At 40.6% G+C, this 25,838-nt stretch overlaps 1 protein-coding gene across 2 annotated transcripts in view; it reads left to right on the top strand.

Moving 5' to 3' along the window:
- The window catches only part of JADE3 (jade family PHD finger 3), a 169,205-nt gene extending 143,868 nt beyond the window's left edge, over nt 1-25,337 (top strand). Inside the window, exons 7-11 of one of the 2 annotated variants that reach the window (XM_055081872.1) lie at nt 1,395-1,562; nt 3,985-4,101; nt 16,914-17,384; nt 19,006-19,123; nt 22,234-25,337. In XM_055081872.1, the coding sequence (XP_054937847.1) occupies nt 1,395-1,562; nt 3,985-4,101; nt 16,914-17,384; nt 19,006-19,123; nt 22,234-23,144 (1,785 nt within the window). In that variant the 3' untranslated portion in view covers nt 23,145-25,337. The remainder of the gene's footprint in view (nt 1-1,394; nt 1,563-3,984; nt 4,102-16,913; nt 17,385-19,005; nt 19,124-22,233) is intronic. The other variant, XM_024116907.3, reaches the window with a different exon arrangement.
- The last annotated feature ends 501 nt before the right edge of the window (nt 25,338-25,838 follow it).

The following is a 25,838-nucleotide window of genomic DNA, read 5'->3' as shown; positions in this document are numbered from 1 at the left end:
CATCCCTTTAAAAATGTGGAAACCATTCTTAGCTTGTTGGCCTTACAAAACAGGCCTCAAGAAGTAGGCCCCTGGTTTTAGATGGGGTTGGGGGTGGGAGAAGAAGGGGTTTTTAGAGCGTTTATTGCTGTGCAATGGTATGAAGTCTTTGTTTTAGTAAGAAGAATATGGCAGCCAAATAGAAGAATGATTGAAGGTATGAAGGGAGAGGAAGAGAATTTAGAAATAAATCAATCCAGGCATGACGTGAATGAGGACTTGGATGGAGCAGTTGTGGTGGGGATGGAGAGGAAGGTCAGAGTCTAGTGACCACTCCGTAGGGATTAGTAGCAAGCCCAAAGGACAGTAGATGAAGGAAAGTGGATAATAAGAGTCAAGGAATTTGGATCTGGAAGTTGCAAAGCATGGTGGTGATATGGATAGAGAGAGTTTGGAAAGGGGGCCAGTTGCGGGGGTAACATGATGGTGACTGTGGGAACTGGAATCTGAGCTGTGGGTGAACTTTCTGGGGCAGGCACAGACTTTGAAGCTGCGGTGGTGAATCAGTCAGTACTGAAGATATGCTAGGCCACATGGGGAGCCAGGTGGCCCCCAGCTATAGTCTCTAATGGTGAGAGTGGAGCAGTAAGGGGGGAAGGATGGGCGAAATTAGAGTTAGTGAAAAGGAAATCTAAAATATTTTCCAAACTAATCTCCCTCCTCCCACCTCCAATAGTAATTCATTTATTTATTTGTCCGACTTCATTCTGTAAGGAATTTGAAGTAGCTTCAAGAACTCATTATGGACTATTGTGATTAGTCTAATATTCTGTTCAATTCAGGATCCATTCATAAGTCCCTTTTTCTTCAACTCAAGCAAGTAACTGCTACAATTTCCTGAGAGTGCTTTTTATGCAGCAGGCACTGGTAGGCCCTTTAACATCAGCTCATTTGCTCCTCAGAAGTTTCATTCTGCTTATTTCTTAACACTTTTTTCTTGATCACAGCAGTGCATGACATGTAGAAGTTGTTCAGTGAGTATATGACTGACTAATTATAATACATAATCATTGAGAAAGCTTTAGAAAACGGAGGCAAAAAAGAAAAAAATATGTAATCACAAAACTCAGATAACAGTTGGGCTAACCTTTGCGTGTATTTCCTTCTAGTCTTACTCTATCGTCCTTAAGGTTAATTCTCATAGACAGACATGCTGACCTTAAAACAGATGCTAGAAGTTGCTTTTTTTTTTTTTTGAGTGTTTTAAAATTACTAAATCCTGGATATGAGCTCGTTTGGCCTTATTTGCCTCTTTCTCCTAAAAGTGGAGGGTACTCTGTGACTGTGTACCGGAGCAGACATTGACCCCGTGAGAAGATGCTAACCATTACCCCCTCTCCTCCTCGTGCCTCCAGGCCTGCTACGGCATCCTCAAGGTCCCAGAAGGCAGCTGGCTGTGTCGCTCCTGTGTCCTGGGCATTCATCCACAATGTCTATTATGTCCAAAGAAAGGTGGAGCCATGAAGACCACCAGGACAGGGACTAAATGGGCTCACGTCAGCTGTGCCCTGTGGATTCCAGAGGTAAGAATTCATCCAGGTCTGTGAGGCCATTTGCTCTCCCACAACGTTCAGACTGACTCAGGCTTCATGGAGATGCTTCATGCCTGCCCAAGTTTCTGAGGTGACAATGGTTCCACTTGACCTCCCTCACATCCTTCTTTTGCAAGTGGGCATGTGAGCCCATGCTAATTAATTTATAGGTGGTACTACCAGTGGTATTGGATAAATTTGGATGAGAGGAGAGGGTATGAGCAGCAGATTTTTTAAAGGTAAAACCTACCTTAATAATACCAAATCTTAAGTGTAGAGTTTCATAAGTTTTTACACATGTATGTAACTGTCACCACAACCCAGACCAAGATATAGGACATCCCAGAAGTAGACATAGAGCATCCCAGAAGGATCCCTCACACCCACTTTCCAGTCCTTATCTGGGTCCCTATTACCCAAGAGTAACTACCATTTTGATTTCTATCACTATAGTTTCGTTTTGTCTAAAAATGGAAACATACAGTATGCACTCTTTTCTGTCTGGCTAGCAGTCTATATTGTAGTGTGTGTCAGCGTTCATGCCTTTCTATTGCTGAGTAGTATTCCATTTTTTAAGAGTTTCCTTATTCAGAATGCCACCCCTCACTATTTAATCTGGTCCTTCAGTTGCTGATATTTCCTGAGGGCTTCCATACATTACTTCTTACTTTTTATGGCCGCCCTTTTTATTTTTATTTATTTATTTATTTATTTATAATTTATTTTATTTATTTTTGGCTGCGTTGGGTTTTTATTGTTGCGTGTGGGCTTTCTCTAGTTGCAGAGAGCAGGGGGCTACTCTTCGTTGCAGTGCGCAGGCTTCTCGTTGTGGTGGCTTTTCTTGTGGAGCACGGGCTCTAGGCGCGTGCGCTTCAGTAGTTGTGGCTCGCGGGCTCTAGAGCACAGGCTCAATAGTTGTGGCCCACGGGCTTAGTTGCTCCGCGGCATGTGGGATCTTCCCGGACCAGGGTGCGAACCCGAGTCTCCTGCATTGGCAGGCGGATTCTTAACCACTGCGCCACCAGGGAAGCCCTATGGCTGCCCTTTTTAAAAAAAAAATCTGTTTGGACATCTCATTCACATTCTCTCTCCCCAAACCCTATCCAAGCCAGCAAATTTGTTAGCATTTTAACTGCAGAACAAGAAAGACTGCAGAATTCAGTTTATGGAGAGCTGATGATACTGTATCAGAAATTCATTCTCCTTTAAAACTTGCCTGGCTTTATTCTTGTTAACATCCAATCTGTCTAGCAGTCGAGCTCACAAAGTTAAACTGAAAGTTCTAGGTACATACTATGGTATTCTTATGGATATAGAAGTCAGTTTGTTTTTTTAAATTTGAGTAGTGGTTTCTTTTTCTTACTAAGAACATCCAGCTAATAGACATGTGAAATGAACTCTGAGGTTTCTGGCCTGAGAATCACTAATTTCTAGCAGCAAATTCCCCAGCTAATAAAGCAGGCTCTTTCAAAATATTAAAAGTCTGGAACATGACTCAGGAATAGTTCTTTAAAATTAAAAGAAGCTTTCTCACCTATTGACATTCTCTTATGGTTTCTAGTACCTGATTTCTAGTACTTTTGGGGCTGTTCTAGATGTCTCTGATCTTTCTACTGTTGGTTTCTCGATGTGGGTGGAACTTGTACTAGTTTAACTGTCCTTACTCAACAGTCCTTCACTTTTCAAAGTCGTTTCTGTCTTAGAAACTCATGTATGTATTTTTAAAGAAAAGAAAAAGAAAACACTTTTTACCAGAAGTTGCTTGACCCCTTATTTTCACACGGAAAAAAGTTCCGTGTTTTTAAAAAGCATCGCTTTCAGCACTCTCTCAAAGACTAATTTCACTTTAAAGCTACTTTGGCTGAGAGAATAGAGTAAGCTGGTGATAGTTAACGTGATTTTAAAGACTGCTTTTAAAATGTTATCCTCATCTTTTCTACTTACGTGCTGCAATCTCATTACACAGATTGCTGCTACTTTCCAACGATACTATGTCACTGCCGCTGTTTTTCATCATTCATTATTAAATGAAAAAAACACAAGGCATGTGGCACCATCTCAAACATGTGAGAGGTGCTAGATTTCGTGAATCTTAATTCCTTTCCTTAGTAGCTTTCTTTGGTTCCTAAGTAAAGTGTAGATATCTTTGATTCATTAAGGTAACCATGCCTAGTCTCTACTCCTGCCCTCTCATCCTATATATGAATCATTTATATTACTGGAAATGATTGAAGGCCTGAGCAGTGGCTAGAGACGGGTTTTATTTATTCTAAGTTCCATAGTAACCTTAGGAGACATGGCTCACCTCATTGTTTTGATGTTCTGAGCTTCTTGTAACATCATTTATGGTTTGTGAAAGGTACTTCTGGAATGCCTTAGTGCCTTCTGCCTTATAGTGGTGTTTTATTTGTAGGTCAGCATTGCTTGTCCTGAGAGGATGGAACCAATCACAAAGGTCTCCCATATTCCACCCAGTCGGTGGGCCTTAGTCTGCAGCCTGTGCAAGTTGAAGACAGGGGCTTGTATTCAGGTAAGTCCCAATGAGAAGTGGTGGAGTGGGCTAACACCAAATTGGCCAGACTCACCCTCCTAGTGAGAGCATCCTGCTAATTGAAAGGTTACTCAACAGGCTTCCCACTCACTCCTAGAGCTCTGCTACTGTACAGACCATTTCTGGAACCCCATTTTTGGATGTTACCTCTGGACCCTTCAGCTTATTCTTTTCAGTAGCCATAGTGGTGGTTAATTTCCATCCTTCACTCTCAGATCTGATGAATTAGGTGAGTTCTGAAGCTAGATGATCCTGGGTGGAAACAAGCCATAACTTCTAAACAACCAGGCCCATGTTCTCGTGTGGCTCACCCATTGTAGATGGATGCCTTGTGTTCCAGGATGATTTGATAGATGACCCTGTTGCTGGACTAAGTGCAACTCATTTGATAGGGAAAGATGCATCTGAATGGATAAATTCTGGTTGATAGGTTTGAAAGTCATTCTCATAGGCATATTTGTTGCATATGGTAGTGCAAGTAGAGTTTTCTGAGACATCTGAGGCATAGAAATTCAGCTGCTTGAAGTAGAAGTCGTAGCTGGTGCACCCAAAAGCACCATTGGAGGTGGGGAGGATGGGGCTGGGAGAGGCCAGTCACCCCCAGAAAAGGCAGGAAGGTTGACCCTTCATAATCTAGTTTTCCAGAATGTCATCTCACCTTTTATTCCAAATGTAATAAGGTGGATTTCCTGGTGAGAGGGGAGGAAGGGCTGGCCTTCCACTTCCCAGACCTCTTGCATAGGATACAGTCTGGTTGGAGTTAGGTTTGCATGTTCACCTTCACAGAAAGGGGGCCATATGATGTCATAGCTTAGGGACAGTGGCTCTAGGTGTTTCTGAGGTTCCTTGCTATCTGGCTCATCTTGTAGATTTCTTGCTCTAGACCTGGGATCAGCCACTCCTCCAAGTAACCCTGGTTCTTTTACTGGGAAATGGTATTTAAAGAACACAATCTGGACCCCAAAAACACTTAGTTTTTAAACTCATTTTTACATTTGACAGAATCGGATACTTTGTCTTGCTTTTTTTTTTTTTTTTTTTTTTTTTTTTTGTGGTATGCGGGCCTCCCCCTGCCGTGGCCTCTCCCGCCGCAGAGCACAGGCTCCGGACGCGCAGGCCCAGCGGCCACGGCTCACGGGCCCAGCCGCTCCGCGGCACGTGGGATCCTCCCAGACCGGGACGCGAACCCGGCTCCCCTGCATCGGCAGGCGGACGCGCAACCACTGCGCCACCTGGGAAGCCCCTGTCTTGCTTTTTAAAAAAAAATTTCCTGCTGATTTTATTTATTTTAACTATAGCACTTTAGCAATTATAAGGGGGAAATTTTTTAAGGAAAACTATTCCCATGGGGTCTACTGCCTTAACACATTGCCTGTTTATGCTTTTCTAAGTTCTCTCCTGATTGCGCCCCACATGTGAGCCCCTTGAGGGCCAAGGTTATGTATCATTCTTCCCCTAGCACAAAAGAGAGTGCCTGCCCCTTGTCAGTGCTCAATTAGTGTTTATTGAATAAATATGTCCGTATTTAATTGTATCATAGATTAGTTTGTAATATGCATTCTCCCCACTAAAAAATAAAATATTTCCCATCTTTTCATAATTATCATTTAGTCGTTTTATAATAGCACATTGAATTTATGTCTGTTAATTTACGTATTTTCCTTATTGTGGTACCTGCATTTTCCCCCATTTTTGCTGTTTTAAAGGATGATTTTGTTTACAACAGTTAGTAATTGGCAGCATGACTGTGGTGAGAGAAAAAATGCCCCATATTGCCACATTCTGCCCTCTATTGTAGTTATTTATCTATGAGTCTTAGCTTCCCTAGTAGGCTGCAAGCTCAAACTGTTTCATCCTTAGATCCTCCAAACCCCCGACATGGCCAGTGGACAATAAATATTAGATTGATAGATGGATAGTGGATGAACAGATGGATGGAAGAAACATTCTGGAGTGGGTTTTTTTATTCCAGGGCAGTAGTTTTGTTTTTATTACTTAGAGTTTAGATTCTGCATTTTGTAAAGGTCTTTCTTAAAAAAATTTTTTTTTACTGAGTAAATTAGAGATTTAATGAAGCTCCAGTGAAGTCTTAGTTTCTCTCAATCTTAACAGATCCAACACTTTTTATAACAAATATTTTGTAATGCATCTATACTACCTTTACTTTCGTAATACCTCTACTTAGTAAACTATGAGTTTACTAAATGAAAGGCGTGGCTTAAAATATGGTTGTTAAAATACAGGTATATAATTGCTAATTCTTAGTTTTCTTGCTGAGGTAATAAAAGGAAATACATTAATGATTTTACTTGTTTAAGCATTCCCTATCCAGTTCCTCTGTTGCATGTAGGTTCATGAACCAGCATTAAGTTCTAAGCAAAGGATAATCAGGCTTCAAAATTCTGACTGTGGTGTTTCCAGCAAGTAGTGTTAAGCAATGAGAAAATTCAGTAACACTTTTCATCACTCTGATGGCTTTGTTCTGGTGGGCTTCTCTGAATGGCCCAAACTAGAAATGGTTCTTTTTCTGGCCATCTCCATTTTCTACATAATGACCCTCCTTGGGAATTTAGCCATCATTATCTTGTCACGCCTTGATGCCAGACTCCACACCCCCATGTATTTCTTTCTGTCTAATCTCTGTTTTTTGGACCTTTGCTGTACTACTTCCCCTGTCCCCCAAATGCTAGTCAACATCCAAAGCCACTGGAGAAATATCAGCTTCCTAGGATGCATAGCTTAACTTTTCATATTCCTTAGTTTAGGATCCACTGAATGAGTACTTCTTTCAGTAATGGCCTTTGATCGTTATGTAGCTATCTGCCAGCCTCTCCATTACACAGTTATCATGCACTCTTGGCTATGCCAACAACTGGCAGCAGTGGCTTGGGTAACAGGTTTCAGCAACTCTTTGGTGCAAATAGTGTTGACTTTCTTGTTACCTCACTGTGGTCCATATCAGGTGGAGAATTTCTTCTGTGAGGTACCTGCCATGCTGCAATTATCATGTGTTCATACATGGATCAATGAAGTGGAGATGTATGCTGCTGTGGTGGTCATAAAACTCTCTTAAAATTTTGATTATAAGGAATTTCACTTATTCAACAAATATTTGAGTGCCTAATTGTGTTCCAGGCACTGTTCTAGGCACTTTGGATTTATCAGTGGACCAACAAAGAACTTTGCACCATGGAACTTACATTTTGGTTTGGGAGAAATCAATGATAAGCAATAGATACTAAATATCGCGTTAGAAGACCGTAAGTGCTATGGAAAGGAAAAATGTGGAGTATGGTAAGAAGATGGGGATTGTGGGGCAGGAGGCATACATTGCAAGTTTAAATAGAGTGGTAAGAATAGGACTCACCGTAGCTGTGGCATTTGAGCAAAGACTCGAAGGTGGGAGAAGACAATGCAGATATTTGGGGTAAAAATGTTCCAGGCAGAGGGATCAGCCAGTGCAAAGGCCCAGAGATAGGAGTGTGTTTGGCTTGTCCGAGAGATAAGAAAGAGGCCAATGAGAACGGAATGGAGTGTGTGGGAAGAGAAGATCGGAGAGATTACACAGGGACCTGATTGGTTAGGGCAGGGGTTGGCAATTTTTTTCTATACAGGGCCAGATAGTAAATATTTTAGGCTTTGCAGGCCATATGGTCTCTGTCACGACTACTCAATTCTGCCTTTGTAGCACAAAGGCAGCCATAGATGATACTTAAAGCTTTACTGGAATATAGCCATGCTCATTTGCTTATTTATGGACTCTAAATTTATTTTATATGTCATAAAATATTCTTTTTCTTTTGATTGTTTTCCACCATTTAAAAAACATAAAAACCATTTTTAGCTCCCATTCTTAGCTTATGGGCCACATAAAAACAGGTATCTGGCTGCATTTGGTCTGTGGGCCATAGTTTGCAAGCCCATGGTGAAGGGTTTCCAGGGCCCTTATAAGATCTTTTGTTTTGGGACTTCCCTGGCGGTCCAGTGGTTAAGACTCTGCGCTTCGAATGCAGAGGGCACTGGTTCGATCCCTGGTCAGAGAACTAAGATCCCAGATGCCACGTGGCGTGGCCAAAAGATTTTTTTTTTTTTTAAAAAAAGATCTTTTGTTTTTACTCAGAGTTTAAAGGGGGAGCCATTAGCAGGTTTTGAGCAGATAAGTAAAATGATTTGATTTATATTTTTAAGGGACCACTCTATGGAATGATGTCTAAGATTTGCTTCAAAATAATCTGGAGGGCAGGGTACTATGGGGGTTAAAGATGAATCAAGATGGGTCATACATTAATAATTATTGAGTCTATATAATGGGTATATAGGGTTTAATATAGTATTCTCTATGCTATTATGTAGGTTTTTCCATAGTAGAAGGTTAAAAACAAAAATAGGCACTCTGGCTGCTTATTTGGAGCAGACTGTGAGGAGGGAAGTTTAGGAACGAGAAGAGCAATTAGGAGGCTATTACGGTAATCCTGGAGAGATGGCAGTGGTGGCTTTGTCTGGAGTGGTAGCCCTGGAGGTGGTGAAAAGTGGTTGGGTTCTGGATGAATATTGAAAGTAGAGCCAAGAGGATTAACTGTGGATCGCGTATGAGGTGTGAGAGAAAGATAGGAGTTGGGGATGCTTCCAGGTTTTGGCCTGAACAGGGAGAAGGGTAAAGTTGCCATAAACTGAATGGAAAAATCTACAAGTAGAAGAGATGTGGGCAGAAAGATCATCATGAGTTCAGTTTTAGACATTTAAGTTTGAGATGTCCACCAGATATCCTAGTGGAAATATTAAACCGACAGTTGTCTATGTAAGTTTGGAGTTTGGGAGGAAGTTTTGGACTGAAGACGTAAATTTGGGAGTCATTGTCATGTAGGTATCTTTAGCCTGGACTGGGTAAGATCACTGAGTGAGGGAGTGTAGATAGAGAGCAGAACAGTACCCAGCACTGGGCCTTGCAGCACTCCAGTGTTAAGTAGTCAGGAGAGTAGGGAGAGATAGCAGAGGAGACTGAGAAGTCACCAGGGAGACAGGAGGAAAACCAAGAGAGCATAGTAGCCTAGAAATCAAGGAAAGAAAGCGTTTCAGGGAGAGGGGAAAGATCAGTGATGTAAAAATACTGCTGGAGTAAGATGAGGACTACAAATTGACCCCTGAATTTAGCAATGTGATTATTGGTAATCTGGATGAGCAGTTTAGGTGGAGTGATGATAGCAAAAGCTACATTGCCAAGGGTCAGGGCAAAGAAATGGAGTAGGAACAGTCTGGAAAAGTGAGGGAAAGAAGTCCACTCTTTAAGGTGGAAGAAATAACAAGTATGTACAGTCAGCCCTCGGTATCTGCAGGTTCTGCATCTGAAGATTCAACCAATTGCAGATTGAAAATATTTGGAAAAAAATTCCAGAAAGTTCCAAAAAGCAAAACTTGAATTTGCCTTGCACAGGCAACTATTACATAGCATTTGCATTGTATTAGGTTTTATAAATAATCTAGAGATGATTTAAAGTACGGGAGGATGCACGTACGTTACATGCAAATACTATGCCATTTTATATAAGGGATTTGAGCATCTGTGGATTTTGGTATCCACAGGAAGTCTGGAGCCAATCCCCCGAGGATACTGAGAGACTACTGTATGTATACTTGTTAACATATAGAACATTACAGTATGCATGCAAAGAGAGTGACCCATGGAGAGGAAAAACTGCTGGAGCGAGGTTTTTCAGTAGGTGAGAGAGGGTGGGGTAAAGAGGGTGAGAGAGGGGTGGCTTCAGGTAAGAGCACAGATTGTTCTTCCCGGGTAACAGGCTTGAAGGCAGAGTGTGTAGGTGCAGTATTAGATAGGTGTGCTGCTGGGAATCTGCAGAGTGCTCTTTTTTTTTTTTTTAACAGATTCCTGGTGCCTCCTACTCTGCCATCTTCCCAGAATCCTCGCTCTTATTGTTTTGTTTTATTTTTTTAATTTTTAAAAATTTATTTATTTTATTTTTGGCTGTGTTGGGTCTTTGTTGCTGCGCGTGGGCTTTTCTCTAGCTGTGGCGAGCGAGGGCTACTCTTTGTTGCGGTGCGCGGGCTTCTCATTGCGGTGGCTTCTCTTGTTGCGGAGCACAGGCTCTAGGCGCATGGGCCCCAGTAATTGTGGCCCATGGGCTCAGTAGTTGTGGCTCACAGGCTCTAGAGCGCAGGCTCAGTAGTTGTGGCGCACGGGCTTAGGTGCTCCGTGGCATGTGAGATCTTCCTGGACCAGGGCTTGAACCCACGTACCCTGCATTGGCAGGTGGATTCTTAACCACTGTGCCACCAGGGAAGCCCTATTTATTTATTTATTTAGGCTGCTCCATGTCTTAGTTGCAGCACGTGGGATCTTCATTGCGGCATGCGGACTTCTTAGTTGTGGCATGCGGACTTCTTAATTGTGGCATGTGAACTCTTAGTTGTGGCATGCGGACTTCTTAGTTGCAGCATGTGAACTCTTAGTTGTGGCATGCATGCGAGATCTAGTTCTCCAAACAGGGATCGAACCCGGGCCCCCTGCATTGGGAGCGCGGAGTCTTACCCACTAGACCACCAGGAAGTCCCCAGAGTGCTCTTTTTGATTGTTGTAATTTCCTCAGTGAGATAGGAAACAGGATCATCAGCTGAGAGTGAGGATGTGGGTGAAGTCTCAAGGTTTGGGGAGAGAAGAGGTGTGAAATAATTTTTTGGTTTGGGGAAGTGCACTGTGAGTTCCAGGCTGCATTAAAGATCTTCCCCCCAAGTGAGGGGGAGTGAACTTCAGGTGACCTTGTGAAGTGTGGCTATGTTTTTCTCCACCTATGTTCTGCCTATACTAATATACTGTATTTGTTTACTGTTTTTGATCCCCATATAGGGAACAAGATTCTAAACTACTAATTGGTTTGAAATTAACTTAGTGGTGGTTTAAAAGGAAAAAAGGGTTTTGGTCTCTTTTTCCACAGGAAAACTAGGTGTCAACCATGGAAAACAAAGCCCACTCTATTAGTATAAGCAGAACATAGGTGGTGGTCAAGTTTTATTAGCATCTTTGTTTTTCAGGGGTTTATTTAAGGGTATTTGTGATTAGTAACACATATCAGGTATTTTGCTTTATAAACTCTTTATGGAAATTTAACTGTGAATTGTGTTCATTCTTCCTGTCTCCCAGCAGTAGGGAATACCCACATCTCTCCTCTTCCTTTGATTTGGGAACATTCATTCGGCAAGGATAGAATCCAACACTGCTGGTTTTGGGGTCTAGACTAGCCAATATCTACAGCCTCCATATCTGGGAGCTAGAACCTTTCTCCTGGGGATGAAGGTTTCTGATAATCGTGGAACAGATCCTAAAGACTGGGTTCAAAACGGATGCCCCAGGCAGCTCTGAATTTTGCTTAAACCCTGGACACAGTCCCTCTGCCACCTTTCCAGAATTCCTGTAGGGTGCTTATATATCTTATGTTCAAGCCCCATTCAACCTAGATCCAGATGTTTTAAGCCTTCCCTGAGAAAAAAGAAAGAACAGTGGTTAAAAATACAGCCTTTGGAGCCAGATTCCTGGAGTCCAAATCCTGGTTCCATCTCTTGTATGTTATGTAATCTTGAGGAAGTTACACGCCAAATCTGTTCCTCAGTTTCCACATCTATAAATGAAGATGATAAAATAGTACCTACTTAATAATGTGGTGAAGAGCTTAACACAGTCCCTAACGGATACTAAATACTCAGCAAATATTAGTGGTACTAGTATTTGTACTTATTGTTATTGTTCATATTATTCCCTGGAGTCAGTCTGACTTTGTTGATGGAAAGCCCTAGCATTCATCCAGCCAAATTGAATAGAATCATTAAACATTTGGTGCTGGAGTAGGTGCCCCTTTCGACAGTAGAGGAATGTGGTCAGGTCTGGAGTTACATGCATGTTTAGTGAAGTCAGAATAAATTGGTGGGCCACCGTGAGTTTAGTGTTAGGCTAATATGAGCTTGACTATGAGGGAAGTGAACTTTTTTAAAACAAATGAAAATCTTTGACAAGTGGGGAAATGCAAGTACGTCTACTCAGTGACTATTAAAGGTGGTACTAGTAGAGATGGAAAATAAATGTTAAGATTAAAGGGCATTGGGCTTCCCTGGTGGCGCAGTGGTTGGGAGTCCGCCTGCCGATGCAGGGGACACGGGTTTGTGCCCCGGTCCGGGAAGATCCCACATGCCGCGGAGTGAGCCTGCGCGCCCAGAGCCTGTGCCCCGCAACGGGAGAGGCCACAACAGTGAGAGGCCCGCGTACCGCAAAAAAAAAAAAAAAAAAAAAAAAAAAAAAGATTAAAGGGCATCAAAAAAATTAAGAGGGAAAGCACCTTAATATTTTTCTCATATATTCCAAATTTTATTTGTGAGTACAAATTGTTCCTATTCTAAGATATTTCTGGTCCTTGCCTTCAGGTGTTTATAGTCTATTAAGGGAGACCAGATATAAACATGAGAAAAGTTAAATAACACTCAAGTGACATCTCCCCTCAGACCTTGCAGACCCTTAGGGATGAGAGATCAGAAGGGCTGGTGGCCACCGTTGGTGCTAGAGTTTAAGTACATAATGGCTAAATAGGTTTTGTGGGCTGACTTTGAATCATTTATGACATGATTTCAGTGACCAAGTTTTGAGAAAATTGCTCTGATATCACCCGTTTGTCTGTTCACAGATTATTGGGGATTAAGAGCAACCAAATGGACACTGTCCTGCAGCAGGATAAGAACTGCTGAGGACATATGCACCAGGCCCTTGGTGTTCAACACAGGTGTCATCTGCTTTTGAAGAGGACACACTATTTTGTTTTCAGGGGGGTGACAAAATATTTCCTTAAAGAGGCAAGAAACAATTTAATTCCTAAATCAGTCTCTGGTGTTCTTTTTCAAAGATTTTTATTCCAACCATCCTATCTGATCCAGTTCTCATCCCACAGAAACTCCAACTCCCCTTACAAATGTGAACATATAAGGGTAGCATTTTCCCTCTAATGAAAGTATTGCAAAAACTCATTTCTCTTCTATAATTTCTGAAGAATAAGTAGAAAATTATTTCTTTTCCCCCCTTTAAAAGTAAATAAACCATAGTGAGATACTGCTTCATACGCACTAAGGTGGTAATAATCAAAAAGGCAGGCAATAACAATTATTGGCAAGAAGGTGTAGAAATTAGAACTCTTATGCATTGCTGGTGGGAATGTAAAATGCACAGCCACTGTGGAAAACAGTTTGGCAATTCTTCCAAAAGTTAGACATAGAGTTACTGTATGTCTTAGTAATTCCACTTCTAAGTATATACCTACAAGTTAGAGGTCCCCAAGACCACTCTCAGGTTCAATAATTCACTAGAAGGACTCACAGAACTCAAAAAACCGTTATACTCATGGTCATAGTTTATTACAGTGAAAGAATACAGATTAAAATCAGCAAAGGGAAGAGGCACATAGGGCAGGGTCCAGGAGAGACCAGGCATGAAGCTTCCAGTTTCCTCTCTAAGTGGAATCTTGTGGACAGTGCTTATTTCTTTCAACATTGGTGTATGATAATATACACAGAGTACTGCCAACCAGCAAAGCCACCCAAGTCTTGGTGTAGAGATTTTATTAGGAGTTGGTCACATAGACGTGGCTGACCACCTGCATGGCTGGCCTCAGTCTCCAGTCCCTCCAGAGGTCAGGCTGAAACCACGTGGCTCAGAGCTTCCACCATAAATCACATTGTTAACATAGACTATCTGACATGGCCCAAGGCCCCCAGGTAAATAGACACTCTTATCAGGCAGGACATTCCAAGGGTTTAGAGGTTACCTCTTAGGAGCTAGAGGCAGAGGGCCAAGCCTTTCTTTGGCAAGGTTAATCCTTTATTGCACATTACCAAAGAGAAATGAAAACATGTCCGCACAAAAACTTGTACACAAATATTCATAGCAGCATTATTTCATAATAGCTAAAAAGTAAAAATAGCCCAAATGTCCATCAGCTGAAGAATGGATAAACAAATATGGTATATCCAATATAATGGAACATTATTTGGCCATATTTTAAAAAGAATGAAATTCTGATACATGCTACAACATGGATGAACCTTGAAAACGTGCTAAGTGAACGAAGCCAGATATAAACTGTCACATATGATTCCACTTATACGAAATGTCCAGAATAGGCATTTCTATAGAGACACAAAGTAGATTAGTGGTTGCTTGGGGCTGGGATTGGGAACAGGGAGTGGCAAATAGGCATGAGATTTCTTTTTGGGGGTGATAAAAATATACTGGAATTATGTAGTAGTGATGGTTGCACAACTCTGTTAATACGCTAAAAACATTGAAATGTATACTTAAAATTGGTGAGTTTTGTGGTATGTAAATTATATCTCAATAAAGCTGTTCTTTTAAAATGGGCATAATAAAACCTCCCCTATCGCCTTAAGTGATTACAGTAGAAATGAGATATATACAAAAGCATTTTGTTTAATGGAATGTGCCAAATATATGTTTTTGGAAAAAAAATTAAAAGTTATTTGGTTAGCATTTCTCCTTTACCACCAAGGTATATGGACTTCTAGCTATAAATATCATAGAATGACCTTTTTTTGAAACTAGATGGATTTTATGGCAGAGTTTCCTAAGGACATTCCATTTTTCATCTAAGTACCCAATTCTTATTCGTGTATTGTCTGTTTATTTTGAGTAATTTATATTTATGTCTCTACATTCTATAAATTTGACCTGAGAGAGATGATCTGTTTTTAGCTTCCCATTAGTAGTAGTTTTATGTTACACACTCATCTCCTTGAATAGAAAACAATCCTTTTGCTTTCTCTTCCCATATTTTTGTCAGTTATTAAACAGCAGAAGAACACTATGCCCAACACTTTTAATCTTTTGCTAAAGAGTGCCTTTTGCTACTTGTGTTTTAAATGACCAGCTAGTTTCTTATTCAAGGGGTAACCAAAGGTACCCAGATAAAAGTATAGTTTGGGGCTCTCCTCATCCTCATTTTCATGAGGCTTTTCAAATACATAGAATTTTTTTTTTTTTTTTTTTTTGGCGGTACGCGGGCCTCTTACTGTTGTGGCCTCTCCCGTTGCGGAGCACAGGCTCTGGACGCGCAGGCTCAGCGGCCATGGCTCACGGGCCCAGCCGCTCCGCGGCATGTGGGATCTTCCCGGACCGGGGCACGAGCCCGCGTCCCCTGCATCGGCAGGCGGACTCTCAACCACTGCACCACCAGGGAAGCCCAAATACATAGAATTTTTAAGAATACAAACTTGGATGTAATGTAACAGACTCTTCCAGTTGATCTAAGTTGGGGTGGGCTGTTTTAGGAATACAGTAAGTGGCTAGAGTACCACTTAACTGAAAAGTGGAAGGAGTTGAGGGCAGGGAGCAGTGTAGGTAGAATATCAGGTACTTTACAGGAAGTACAAGCAATAATACATGTGAGGTTGGATAAGTTGATCTTTGAATTGTTTTCCATCCCTGGAATTCTTTATCCTGTGAAATTAGATTAAATGGAATCTGCCCCCATTAAAGCTTTGATGGTTGCCAGCATTCCCTTAAGTGTTGAATTTCTCAATCTATAAGGAGACCTATCAGGTTTTGCATTTTTTTAGTCTTTTATTCATATACAAGGTCATCCTCTATGTTTAGTTATCAAAAACCCAACATATAGGTAATTGAGCAGTCTGCCCTCCAGATGCAAGCTTCCAAAAGATTTGAGACTTGGCTTTAACCATGGGAATTCCCACCATATCTTTTGAAACAAATCCTCCATTGCTTTCCCTCCTTCCTTTGCATAAAAATATAAGCACACACATGCATTTTAAATCTTTGGAAGGAAAACTGTAACATAACCATAACAAATGGTGATTGAGACGAACTGAAGCACAAGAGTCCAGCAATCATGGGCCAGGTTCTCTCTGCCTCCCTCTGAGTCCTCAGTGCATGCCCCATAGTGATTCTTAACAAATGTGTTGCATCTATGAATGGCAGAATATTATAAACTTAATTCCAGATTGTCTGTAACCATACTGTCCAACAGAACTTTCTGTGATGTGATGGAAATCTGTGCTGTCCAGTATGGTTGAAATGTGGCTAGTGTGACTGAGGAATTGAATTTTTAATTGTATGTATTTTTAATTTTAATAGCTGCTTGTGGTCAGTTGGCTACTCTGGTTACCATGTTGGACAGCACAGCTCTATAAGACCAATTTCAGGAAGTTAGGTTACTTAGATATTGGAGTTCCTGTGGCCTTTTTTAGAACCAATAGCTGCTCTGGCAATAATATTGATTTTGTTTTTCTTTCAGTTGTTCAGAAGCATTTCTTGAGTACTTCCTTGTTCAATAGTTGATGGCAATGCAAAGATGAATGACACAGCTTCTGTCATTAAGAGCCATGGCCAGGGATTTTACATTTATTATGCTATAGGTACAGTGTGAAAAGGACCAGTGTAGAAGCATATAATAAAGTGATATTGGGGTCACAGAAAAAGTACAGCACGACTCTTTACAGGGGCCAAAGAAGAATTCTCGGAAAAACTTAATGCTTGAGCTAAAATTTAAAGGAGAGTTTGAAAAAACATTTTTTTGCCTCTGTTTTTACTGTTTTCTATAAGAGCAGATTTCCTGGGTTACTTGTAAAGTGTCCATCATGGTCAGTTTAAGACCAACTTTCTCCCTGTCTTTCCTTTGCTTCTTATGAGCTCTCAGTTTAGGCCCAGGCGTATAGGGCTTCCCCTTTCCCCCCACAGCCCTGCTGCCTTAACACATCTTTTCTTCCCACAGTGCTCAGTGAAAAGCTGCATCACTGCCTTCCACGTCACCTGCGCCTTTGAGCACAGCCTAGAAATGAAGACCATCCTAGATGAGGGGGATGAAGTAAAGTTCAAGTCATACTGCCTCAAGCACAGCCAAAACAGGCAGAAGCTCGGGGAGGCCGAGTACCCCCTACACAGGGCTTCAGAGCAGGGCCAGACCAAAAGCGAGAAGACCAGCGTGCGGGCACAGAAGCTTCGGGAGCTGGAGGAGGAGTTCTATTCCCTGGTCCGTGTGGAAGATGTGGCCGCAGAGCTGGGGCTGCCCACACTAGCTGTGGACTTTATCTATAACTACTGGAAACTAAAGCGGAAAAGTAACTTCAATAAGCCATTATTTCCTCCGAAAGAGGATGAAGAAAATGGCCTGGTGCAGCCAAAAGAGGAGAGTATTCACACTCGCATGAGAATGTTTATGCACCTACGGCAAGACCTAGAGAGGGTAAGGTGACCAACTGTGACTAGTGTGTAGGTCTTGGTCTGCATAGAAATGGAGGCCCCACTTCCAGTTTTTAAAAGAACACAGCTCATTTACATTTATAGTGTAAGCTTCTGTGTCCGTGCTTATCTTCTGATTTCATCGTGGCCCCAAATATTGGGCTTAGTTGAAATTCTGGTAGACACATCAGAGAATGGAAGCGCCCTCACTTAGATGCTCTATGAACCTTAAATTTGAAATAAATTTTCATTTGGTTTACTTTTTATTCACTGTTGAACCTAAATTGGCTCAGCTATATTTTACTGACACACTTATGAGACTACAGGCTGAAGGAAGAATGAATTTTATTTAGGAAAGCACCAGATCAGAGTTTCTTAAACTCGGCACTATTGACATTTGGGGCTGGATAGTTCTTTGTTGTAGGGGACTGTCCTTAGTTGTGGGGAACACTGTAAGATGTTTAGCAGCATCCCTGGCTCTACTCACTGGATGCTAGTAGCAAACCCCCACATGCTCAGTTGTGAGAACCAAAAATGTTCCCAAATTACCAAATGCCCTCTGGGGATCAAAACTGCCCCTGGTTGAGAGCCTCTGTGCCAGATAATTCAATTTAGCTAAAGTTATAATCTTCAAATTTCATAGCAATTTTTAAAGTTCTTATCAAGTAATCCAAAAGGTATCTGTAATAGCAAAACAAAACATTTGCAGATTATATATATACATACATATATATATATATATATATATATATATATATATATAAAATCAGGTATCTACTAAATTAGGTACTGTAGGGGTTCAAAGATAAGTTAGGCCCTGTGTTTACCCTAGAGAATCTTATAATCAAGTATAATTATAGAGGTGGCTTGTTTTTTTCTCTGCTATCAGAATTTGGAGGGGAACTAATAGATTTGGCTCACTTTTTAAAATTTAACTCACACATATATAGCACTTACTATGTGGCACCACTGTTCTAAGCATTTTATAAATATTAACTCATATAATCCTAACATGCCTATGAAGAAGGTACAATTATTATCCCTATTTACAGATGAATAAACTGGGGCACAGAAAGGTTGAGTAATTTGTCCAGATGAAGGAGCATGAGAGGGTGAGGATTTCACCCTTGTGGCTATGGAGACTTGGCTGAGCTGAAAGTGTGAGCAAAAAAGCCACTTCCAGTCTTCCCAGCAGACCTTTATCCTGCTGATCCAGCACTCATTAGAAAACTGTACTGGATCCAGCATTGCCACCATTTACTCGGGGATCTAAAGGGAAAGCTAAAATGTTAAGTCATCATTCAGTTTTCCCATCCTGGCTGTGCAGATAAATATCAACCCCATGATACCACAGGGAGAGTAGACTTCAGAAGGTGGCTTTGGAGCATTTTGCTTGTGCTACTGATTGATATGGGAACCATGATCCCACAACTGACCATGCTATGTGACTTCCTGTGGAGTGGCTCTCGTTATACAGCTTTTAGGTTCTGTCTTCTCTCCTCACCTGCCCACCACCCCCCAACCCCACCTGAATTTAGTTGTCTTAATTTTAGCTAAACAATTTCAATTGTCAGGTTTGTGTAACATGACAAAAATCTCTTACTTGCTGGGGGTTGGGCTTTCAGGTCCGAAACCTGTGCTACATGATAACCAGGCGAGAGAAGCTGAAACTGTCACAAAACAAAATACAGGAACAGATCTTCAGTTTGCAAGTCCAGCTTGCTAACCAGGAAATTGCTGCAGGTAACCTGTATAAATTTTATATCAATTGTTTAATTTAAAAATCTTTTAAATTCATGTCTTCTAGTCCAGCCCTGATATAACATGGCCCATTTCACTGTTGACTCATGAGGCAAGAAATCCCAGGGTGGGGTTGATGGAGTGGCAGGCCTAGGACAGATAACCTAGGTCCCAGACAGATATTTGAGGCTATTAGTTGGAGCCGTGAAATTATTCTAAAATCATTGGATTCATTTAGAAGTCAGTAGGATAGGATCTAATCCTAGTTTCCAGAAAACATTTAATTCCAGGGTTACTTAACAATAGTCTGTTATAACAGATCCTTAGCCAGAAGTTAGGAGATCTGGGCTCTTGTCTCTTCATTTATTCACTGATATTTTTTGAGCACCTCCTATGGACTAAGAGCTGAGCTAGAAGACAGAGCAGTCAGCAAGACAGAATTCCTTCAGAGAATTCTGCCTACTTGGTGAGAGAAACAAGTGAGCATAATTACAGTGCCCTAAGCATGGGAGCTTGGCTGGAATAATGACAGTCATATTCAGAGACATTTGTAACCTCCCTGTGCCTCATTTAACACAGAGGTCAGTGGCAGAGCCTGGGCAACCAGGGGTCAACCAGGGGCAACCAGAAAGCAGGGTGTGCAGAAGCCAGCTTCTGCCAAGGGCCAGCTATAGAGCAAGAGAGGCACCCAGAAATAAGGTGTCAGGTAGGTATCAAAGGCTTGTGGTCAGTTGTGAGTATCACGGGTCACAGCAGAATGGTGTAGCAGGAGACAGCAGGGCCACTCAGCCACTAGAGCACCACGATGGACAAGATAAGAAGAACCAAAGGACAGCAGGAAGAGCCTCCATCGTGCCAAGGAAATTGGCCCCTAGACCATGTGGCTTCTGATTAGTGGGACCCAGCCCCATAACTGCTTGTGGCAGCAACAGGTGGCAGGCCCTGGTAGAGATGGGGGCTATGAGTGTTCAGTATGGACCCTTAGGGAACAAATGCTGCACGTTGAGATTTTTTTTTTTCTTTCTGAGAAATAATAGTTCATTATTAGTGTATAGAAATGCAACAGATTTCTGTATATTAATCTTGTATCCTACAGCTTTGCTGGATTTTTTTAATTCTAAGTTTTTGGGTGAAGACTTTAGGGTTTTCTATATAAAGAATTATGTCATCTGCAAATAGTGACAGTTTTATCTCTTCCATTCTAATTTGGATGCTTTTTATTTCTTTTTCTTGTCTGATTTCTGTGGCTAGGACTTCCAGTACTATGTTAAATAGAAGTGGCGAGATTGGGCATCCTTGTCTTGTTCCTGAAATTAGAGGAAAGGCTTTCAGCTTTTCACCATTGAGTATGATGTTTGCTGTGGGTTTGTCATAAATGGTCTTCATTATGTTGAGCTATGTTCCCTCTGTACCAACTTTGATGAGAGTTTTTATCATGAATGGATGTTGAATTTTGTCAAGTGCTTTTTCTGCATCTATTGAGATGATCATGTGCTTTCTATCCTTCCTTTTGTTAATATGATGTATCACATTGATTGATTTGCAAATGTTGAGCCATCCTTATGTCCCTGGAATAAATCCAACTTTATCATGGTGTATGATCCTTTTTATATGTGGTTGGATTCAGTTTGCTAATATTTTGTTGAGGATTTTTGCATCTGTATTCATCAAAGGTATTGGCATGTAATTTTCTTTTTTTGTAGTGTCTTTGGTTTTGCTATCAGGGTAGTGGTGGCCTCGCAGAATGAATTTGAGAGTGTTCCATCCTCTTCGATTATTTGGACTAGTTTGAGAAAGATAGATCTCAGTTCTTCTTTATATGTTTGGTAGAATTCCCCTGTGAAGCCATCTGGTCCAGGACTTTAGTTTGCTGGGAGTTTTTTTAAATTATAAATTCAATTTCACTACTAGTGATCAGTCTGTTCAAATTGTCTGTTTCTTCTCAGTTCAGTCTTGGCAGGTTGTGTGTTTCTTGAAATTTGTCCATTTCTTCTAGGTTGTCCAATTTGTTGGCATGTAACCATTCATAGTATTCTCTTACGATTTTTTTGTATCTCTGTAGTATCTGTTGTTATTTCTTCTCTTTCCTTTCCTATTTTGTTTATTTGGGTCCTTTCTCTTTTCTTCTTGGTGAGCCTGGCTAAAGGTTTATCAATTTTATCTTTTCAAAAAAACAGCTCTTGGTTTCATTGATCTTTTCTATTGGGTTTTTTTTTAATCTCTATTTTATTTATTTCTTCTCTGATCTTTATTCCCTTCCTTCTGCTGACTTTGGGCTTTGTTTGTACTTTTTCTAATACCTTCAGGTGGTAGGTTAGGTGGTTGAGATTTTTTCTTGTTTCTTGAGGAAGGCCTGTATCACTCTAAACTTCCCTCTTAGAGCTGCTTTTGTTGCATCCCACAGATTTTGGAAAGTTGTGTTTGCATTTTCATTTGTCTCAAGGTATTTTCTGATATCCTCTTTGATTTCATCATTAACCCATTGGTTTTTTAGTAGCATGTTGTTTAGTCTCTACGTGTTTATTTTCACATTTTTCTTTCTGTAATTGATTTCTCGTTTCATACCATTGTGGTTGGAAAAAATGCTTGATATAATTTCTCTCCTCTTAAATTTGTTAAGACTTGTTTTGTGGCTTAGCATGTGATCTATCCTGGAGAACGTCCCATGTGCACTTGAAAAGAATGTGTATTCTGCTGGTTTTGGATGTAATACCCTATAGATATCTATTAAGTCCAACTGGTCTATTGTGTCATTTAAGACCACTGTTGCCTATTGACTTTCTACCTGGGTGATCTGTCCATTAATGTAAGTGGGGTTAAAGTCTCCTACTATTATTATATTATTGTCAATTTCTCTATTTATATCTTTTAGTATTTGCTTTATATAGTTAGTTGCTCCTGTACTGGGTACATATGAGTTAATGAATGTAATACCTTCCTCTTGTATTGCTCCCTTTATCATTATATAACGCCCTTCTTTATCTTTGTTATAGCCTTTGTTTTAAAGTATGCTTTGTCTGATTATGAGTATTGCTGCCCCCACTTTCTTGTCATGTCCATTTGCATGAAAATGTACTCTGTCATTTAAAATGAATCTTTCTTTTTGATCTTAGGACTTCCTTTGACAAATGCTCTAGAAAATTCATTGTTTTACCCACCACCAAGAATTACCTTAAAGTTAAAAATGCCCAAATCAGCCCCGGAAGACTGCAGAAACAGCTCCACAGAGCCTGATCATGGACCTCTCTCTCCTGACGGCAGCTCCCCTGTTTGCAATATGAGGAGCATGCAGGTGGCTCAGGAATCACTAGAAATGAGAATGAAGTCATACCCAAGGTATCCACTAGAGAGCAAGAATAACTGTTTGCTGGCCAGTCTCAGCCATGCTAGGAGTGAAGCAAAGGATCCCAGTCCTGCTTGGAGAACTCCATCTCCAGAGTTCTATCATGGGCAGTCTCTGGGAAAGCCTCTGGTCCTTCAGGCTGCCCTGCATGGACAGTCTTCCATTGGGAATGGGAAAAGTCAGCCTAACTCCAAGTTTGCCAAATCCAATGGCCTGGAGGGCAGCTGGTCTGGGGATGTCACCCAAAAAGACAGCTCAAGTGAGATGTTCTGTGACCAGGAGCCCATGCTTAGCTCCCACTTGGGCAGTCAGGGCAGCTTTAGAAAATCTACCATGGAACACTTCAGCAGGTCCTTTAAGGAGGCCACCAACAGGTGGGTGAGGACCACAGAGGACCTCCCGTGCTATGTGAAACCAACCAAGAATACTAACCCCAAGGAGCAGCTCTGGGGCAGGCAGTTTGTCAGGCGTTCTGCAGGGAGAGCTCCATATCAGGAAAATGATGGGTATTGCCCAGATTTGGAGCTGAGTGATTCAGAAGCAGAAAGTGATGGGAATAAAGAGAAAGTTAGGGTAAAGAGAGATAGCTCAGACAGGGAAAATCCTCCCCATGACTCCAGACGGGATTGCCATGGTAAAAGCAAGTCATATCCCCTTTCCCACAGTTCAATGCATAGGTGATCAGAAATTCCAAGAAAAACTCCATCTTTGCCTTTGCCTCATATATTGGGGAAAACCCATACACCAAAAGGATTCTAGTATATGTTAGGAGGAATTGTAGTGAAAAGGATAAAAATTTTTCCACAGTAAATTGGCTTGCAGTTTTTGAATCAGTTTCAAGTCCAATTTTCACGAGCACATCATAGAAATTACATATTGTCCAAAAGTTTAGGGGTTTTTGTTTTGTTTTGTTTTGCCAGAGGCTAGTGAGAACAGCTGGGACCAGAGTATTTGCTCAGTAAATACTTTGGGGCAGCTTTCCAATTATATTAACACATTGATACACATATGTATTAAGAGTCCTTGCATTGTCCTTGATTTGCAGGAGACCATGATTATCAGACACTAAAACTACTTATCTTTTGAAGCTACAGCATGGACTTCCAGAGCTCCTGTCTGTAAGAAGTTTCTAACTCCACTGGTACCTGGAAACCCTCTTCAGGGAGAGACCAGGGACCAATATCTCAGATACTGTCAAACTCACTACTCTCTTCCTTTGCTCTGAGCAAGGTTGAGTTCCTTTCACAGTATCTTAACTTACCAAGTCAATACACCTAATGCTTATAAGTGTCCAGTGCCTGTTCCTAGACTTGCTTGTTGGGGACGCACTTGTAACTACTTCACCCAGCTAACAAGCGTAAAAGGCTAACTTGTGGATAGTGTTTACAAAAGTACTACTTCCAAGGAAAATGCTCTGATTCTCTCAGTTTAGGCGTTTGTGAAGGATCCCAGAGCCTTTCCCAAAGTGAGAACATTTCTGGAGGGTTTGTATCAGGTCAGGGTTTTTGTGTTATTGTTTTCAAATAAGTTTGACTTAAATAAGTTTGGCTGACAGTTTTTGTATACCTGCTTTAATGTTTATAAAATTTTTATTGAGGTATAATTAAGATATAGTAAAATGCAGAGAGGTTAAGTATTCTTACCTGCTTTAATTTTGAAACAGATTTTTATTGTCAAACAGAATTTGAAAGCATGTGTTTATTAACACATGGATATAATTTAGCTTTGTACCAACTTTGAATCCAAGGCAATTTCCCAAACAAAAGGGCTGGAGCTGTTTTTCAGAAGTTACTCATACTCTGTTCCCAAACTATCAGCCTTTATTAATTTCTGGGAGGAAGAGAATAATTACATTAGTGGGAGATAAAACATACCTGCTTCCTGTTTAAAGAAGAGGAAAATGTTACAGTTTTTAAAGTGTGAAGCCAACTATAATTCTCTGCTCTCTTTTCTTCTTAGCCTTAAATTAATATTCTCTTTCTTCTAGTTTGGGAACATGTAGTGAGACTTTTCAGACAAAAGAGGCCATTTTAGATTTTTTAAGTTGTTTCCTGGTGAAACAGCCCAGCTGCAGTAAAGGCAGGGGCCCCTCTTCTCTCCGTCAATATGGGAAACTCAACAGTTTTCCTCTCCCCCACTTTTGTTCCTGTAGCCTGTAGCTTTGTTAATGAGTTCCTTTGATTTTATTTCTTCCTCCTTTTCTGAAAACTTCTGTATTTTGCCTCTCCTTTGGCTACACCTTCAAAATGTTTCTTTTGTGCCTGTGTACATGTGTGAACATGCCATAGCATGTGTAATAGTTGTCCTATGCTTTGTTTGAATGGAAAAAGCTATGGATTATCCAAATGAGGAACAGTAGTTCTCCTATTTATGCACTAGGTTTCTGTGCTTTTTCTTTGCATTCTCCTGGGTTGGATATTAATTTGACACCTTCATGGTAATAAAATTGTAGTGGAGCTATGTTATAAACTCCTTCTGTCAGAGGCCAGTGCAGTAGCCTATGTCCTTTCATGCCTTTCAATTCTGAGTGAGTGGGAAGAAAAGCAAACATTGAAAAAGTGCTTCAGCCAAATTCCATATGTAATGCCATTGGGAGAGTATTGACTAAAATAATTTCAGTCAGGGAAATATAGTTGTAATATTTTTACAGGATTTTCCTAGGTAAATGAAGGAGCCTTCAGTTGTGTACATTTCAATTGCCCCAAAATGTATTTGCTACATTTTGCTGTTGTTTGAAGTATTACCTCTTAATCTTCTTTGTTAAATTTTTTTTCGTTTTGTCTTATATAGTCCAGTTTTCAAAGATAAACTCGGTCTTTTTTCAAATGTCACCTTTTTACCGATACTTTTTCATTAAATTATGAAAACTGTTAACTACTGTCGGTGTGGTAATTTTTTATTTTGGCATATGGGTTTTAGAAAAGCTTACATATGTTCCTTTTATATTTTAAAAAATCTTAAGCAATTTTAAAAAATCATTAAGCAAAACAGTTGGTAAGGGGAAAGATGAAAACTGTTAACTACTGTCGGTGTGGTAATTTTTTATTTTGGCATATGGGTTTTAGAAAAGCTTACATATGTTCCTTTTATATTTTAAAAAATCTTATTCATTAAGCAAAACAGTTGGTAAGGGGAAAGGAAGAAGGAATTGAATGTTTAGAAGCACAAATTCGTGATTCATGTCAATACCAGGGAACAAAGATAACTCGGAAATTGGACTCTACCTGCAAATCATGATTTCATCAGGCCAATAAGACGGAACCTTAGGATCAACATAAATCACTAGGGGAATGGAGCCTGTCTAAAGTCACAAAGTTCAGAAGGCTTACAATATTCATTCTATTTTGGAGTCATGTGAGAATATTAAGATTATAG

This window comes from Physeter macrocephalus, chromosome 21 (genome assembly GCF_002837175.3).
Source record: "Physeter macrocephalus isolate SW-GA chromosome 21, ASM283717v5, whole genome shotgun sequence".
NCBI lineage: Eukaryota > Metazoa > Chordata > Mammalia > Artiodactyla > Physeteridae > Physeter > Physeter macrocephalus.
The sequence above is the reverse complement of the archived record's forward strand: the minus strand, read 5'-3'. Positions and strand labels throughout refer to the sequence as shown.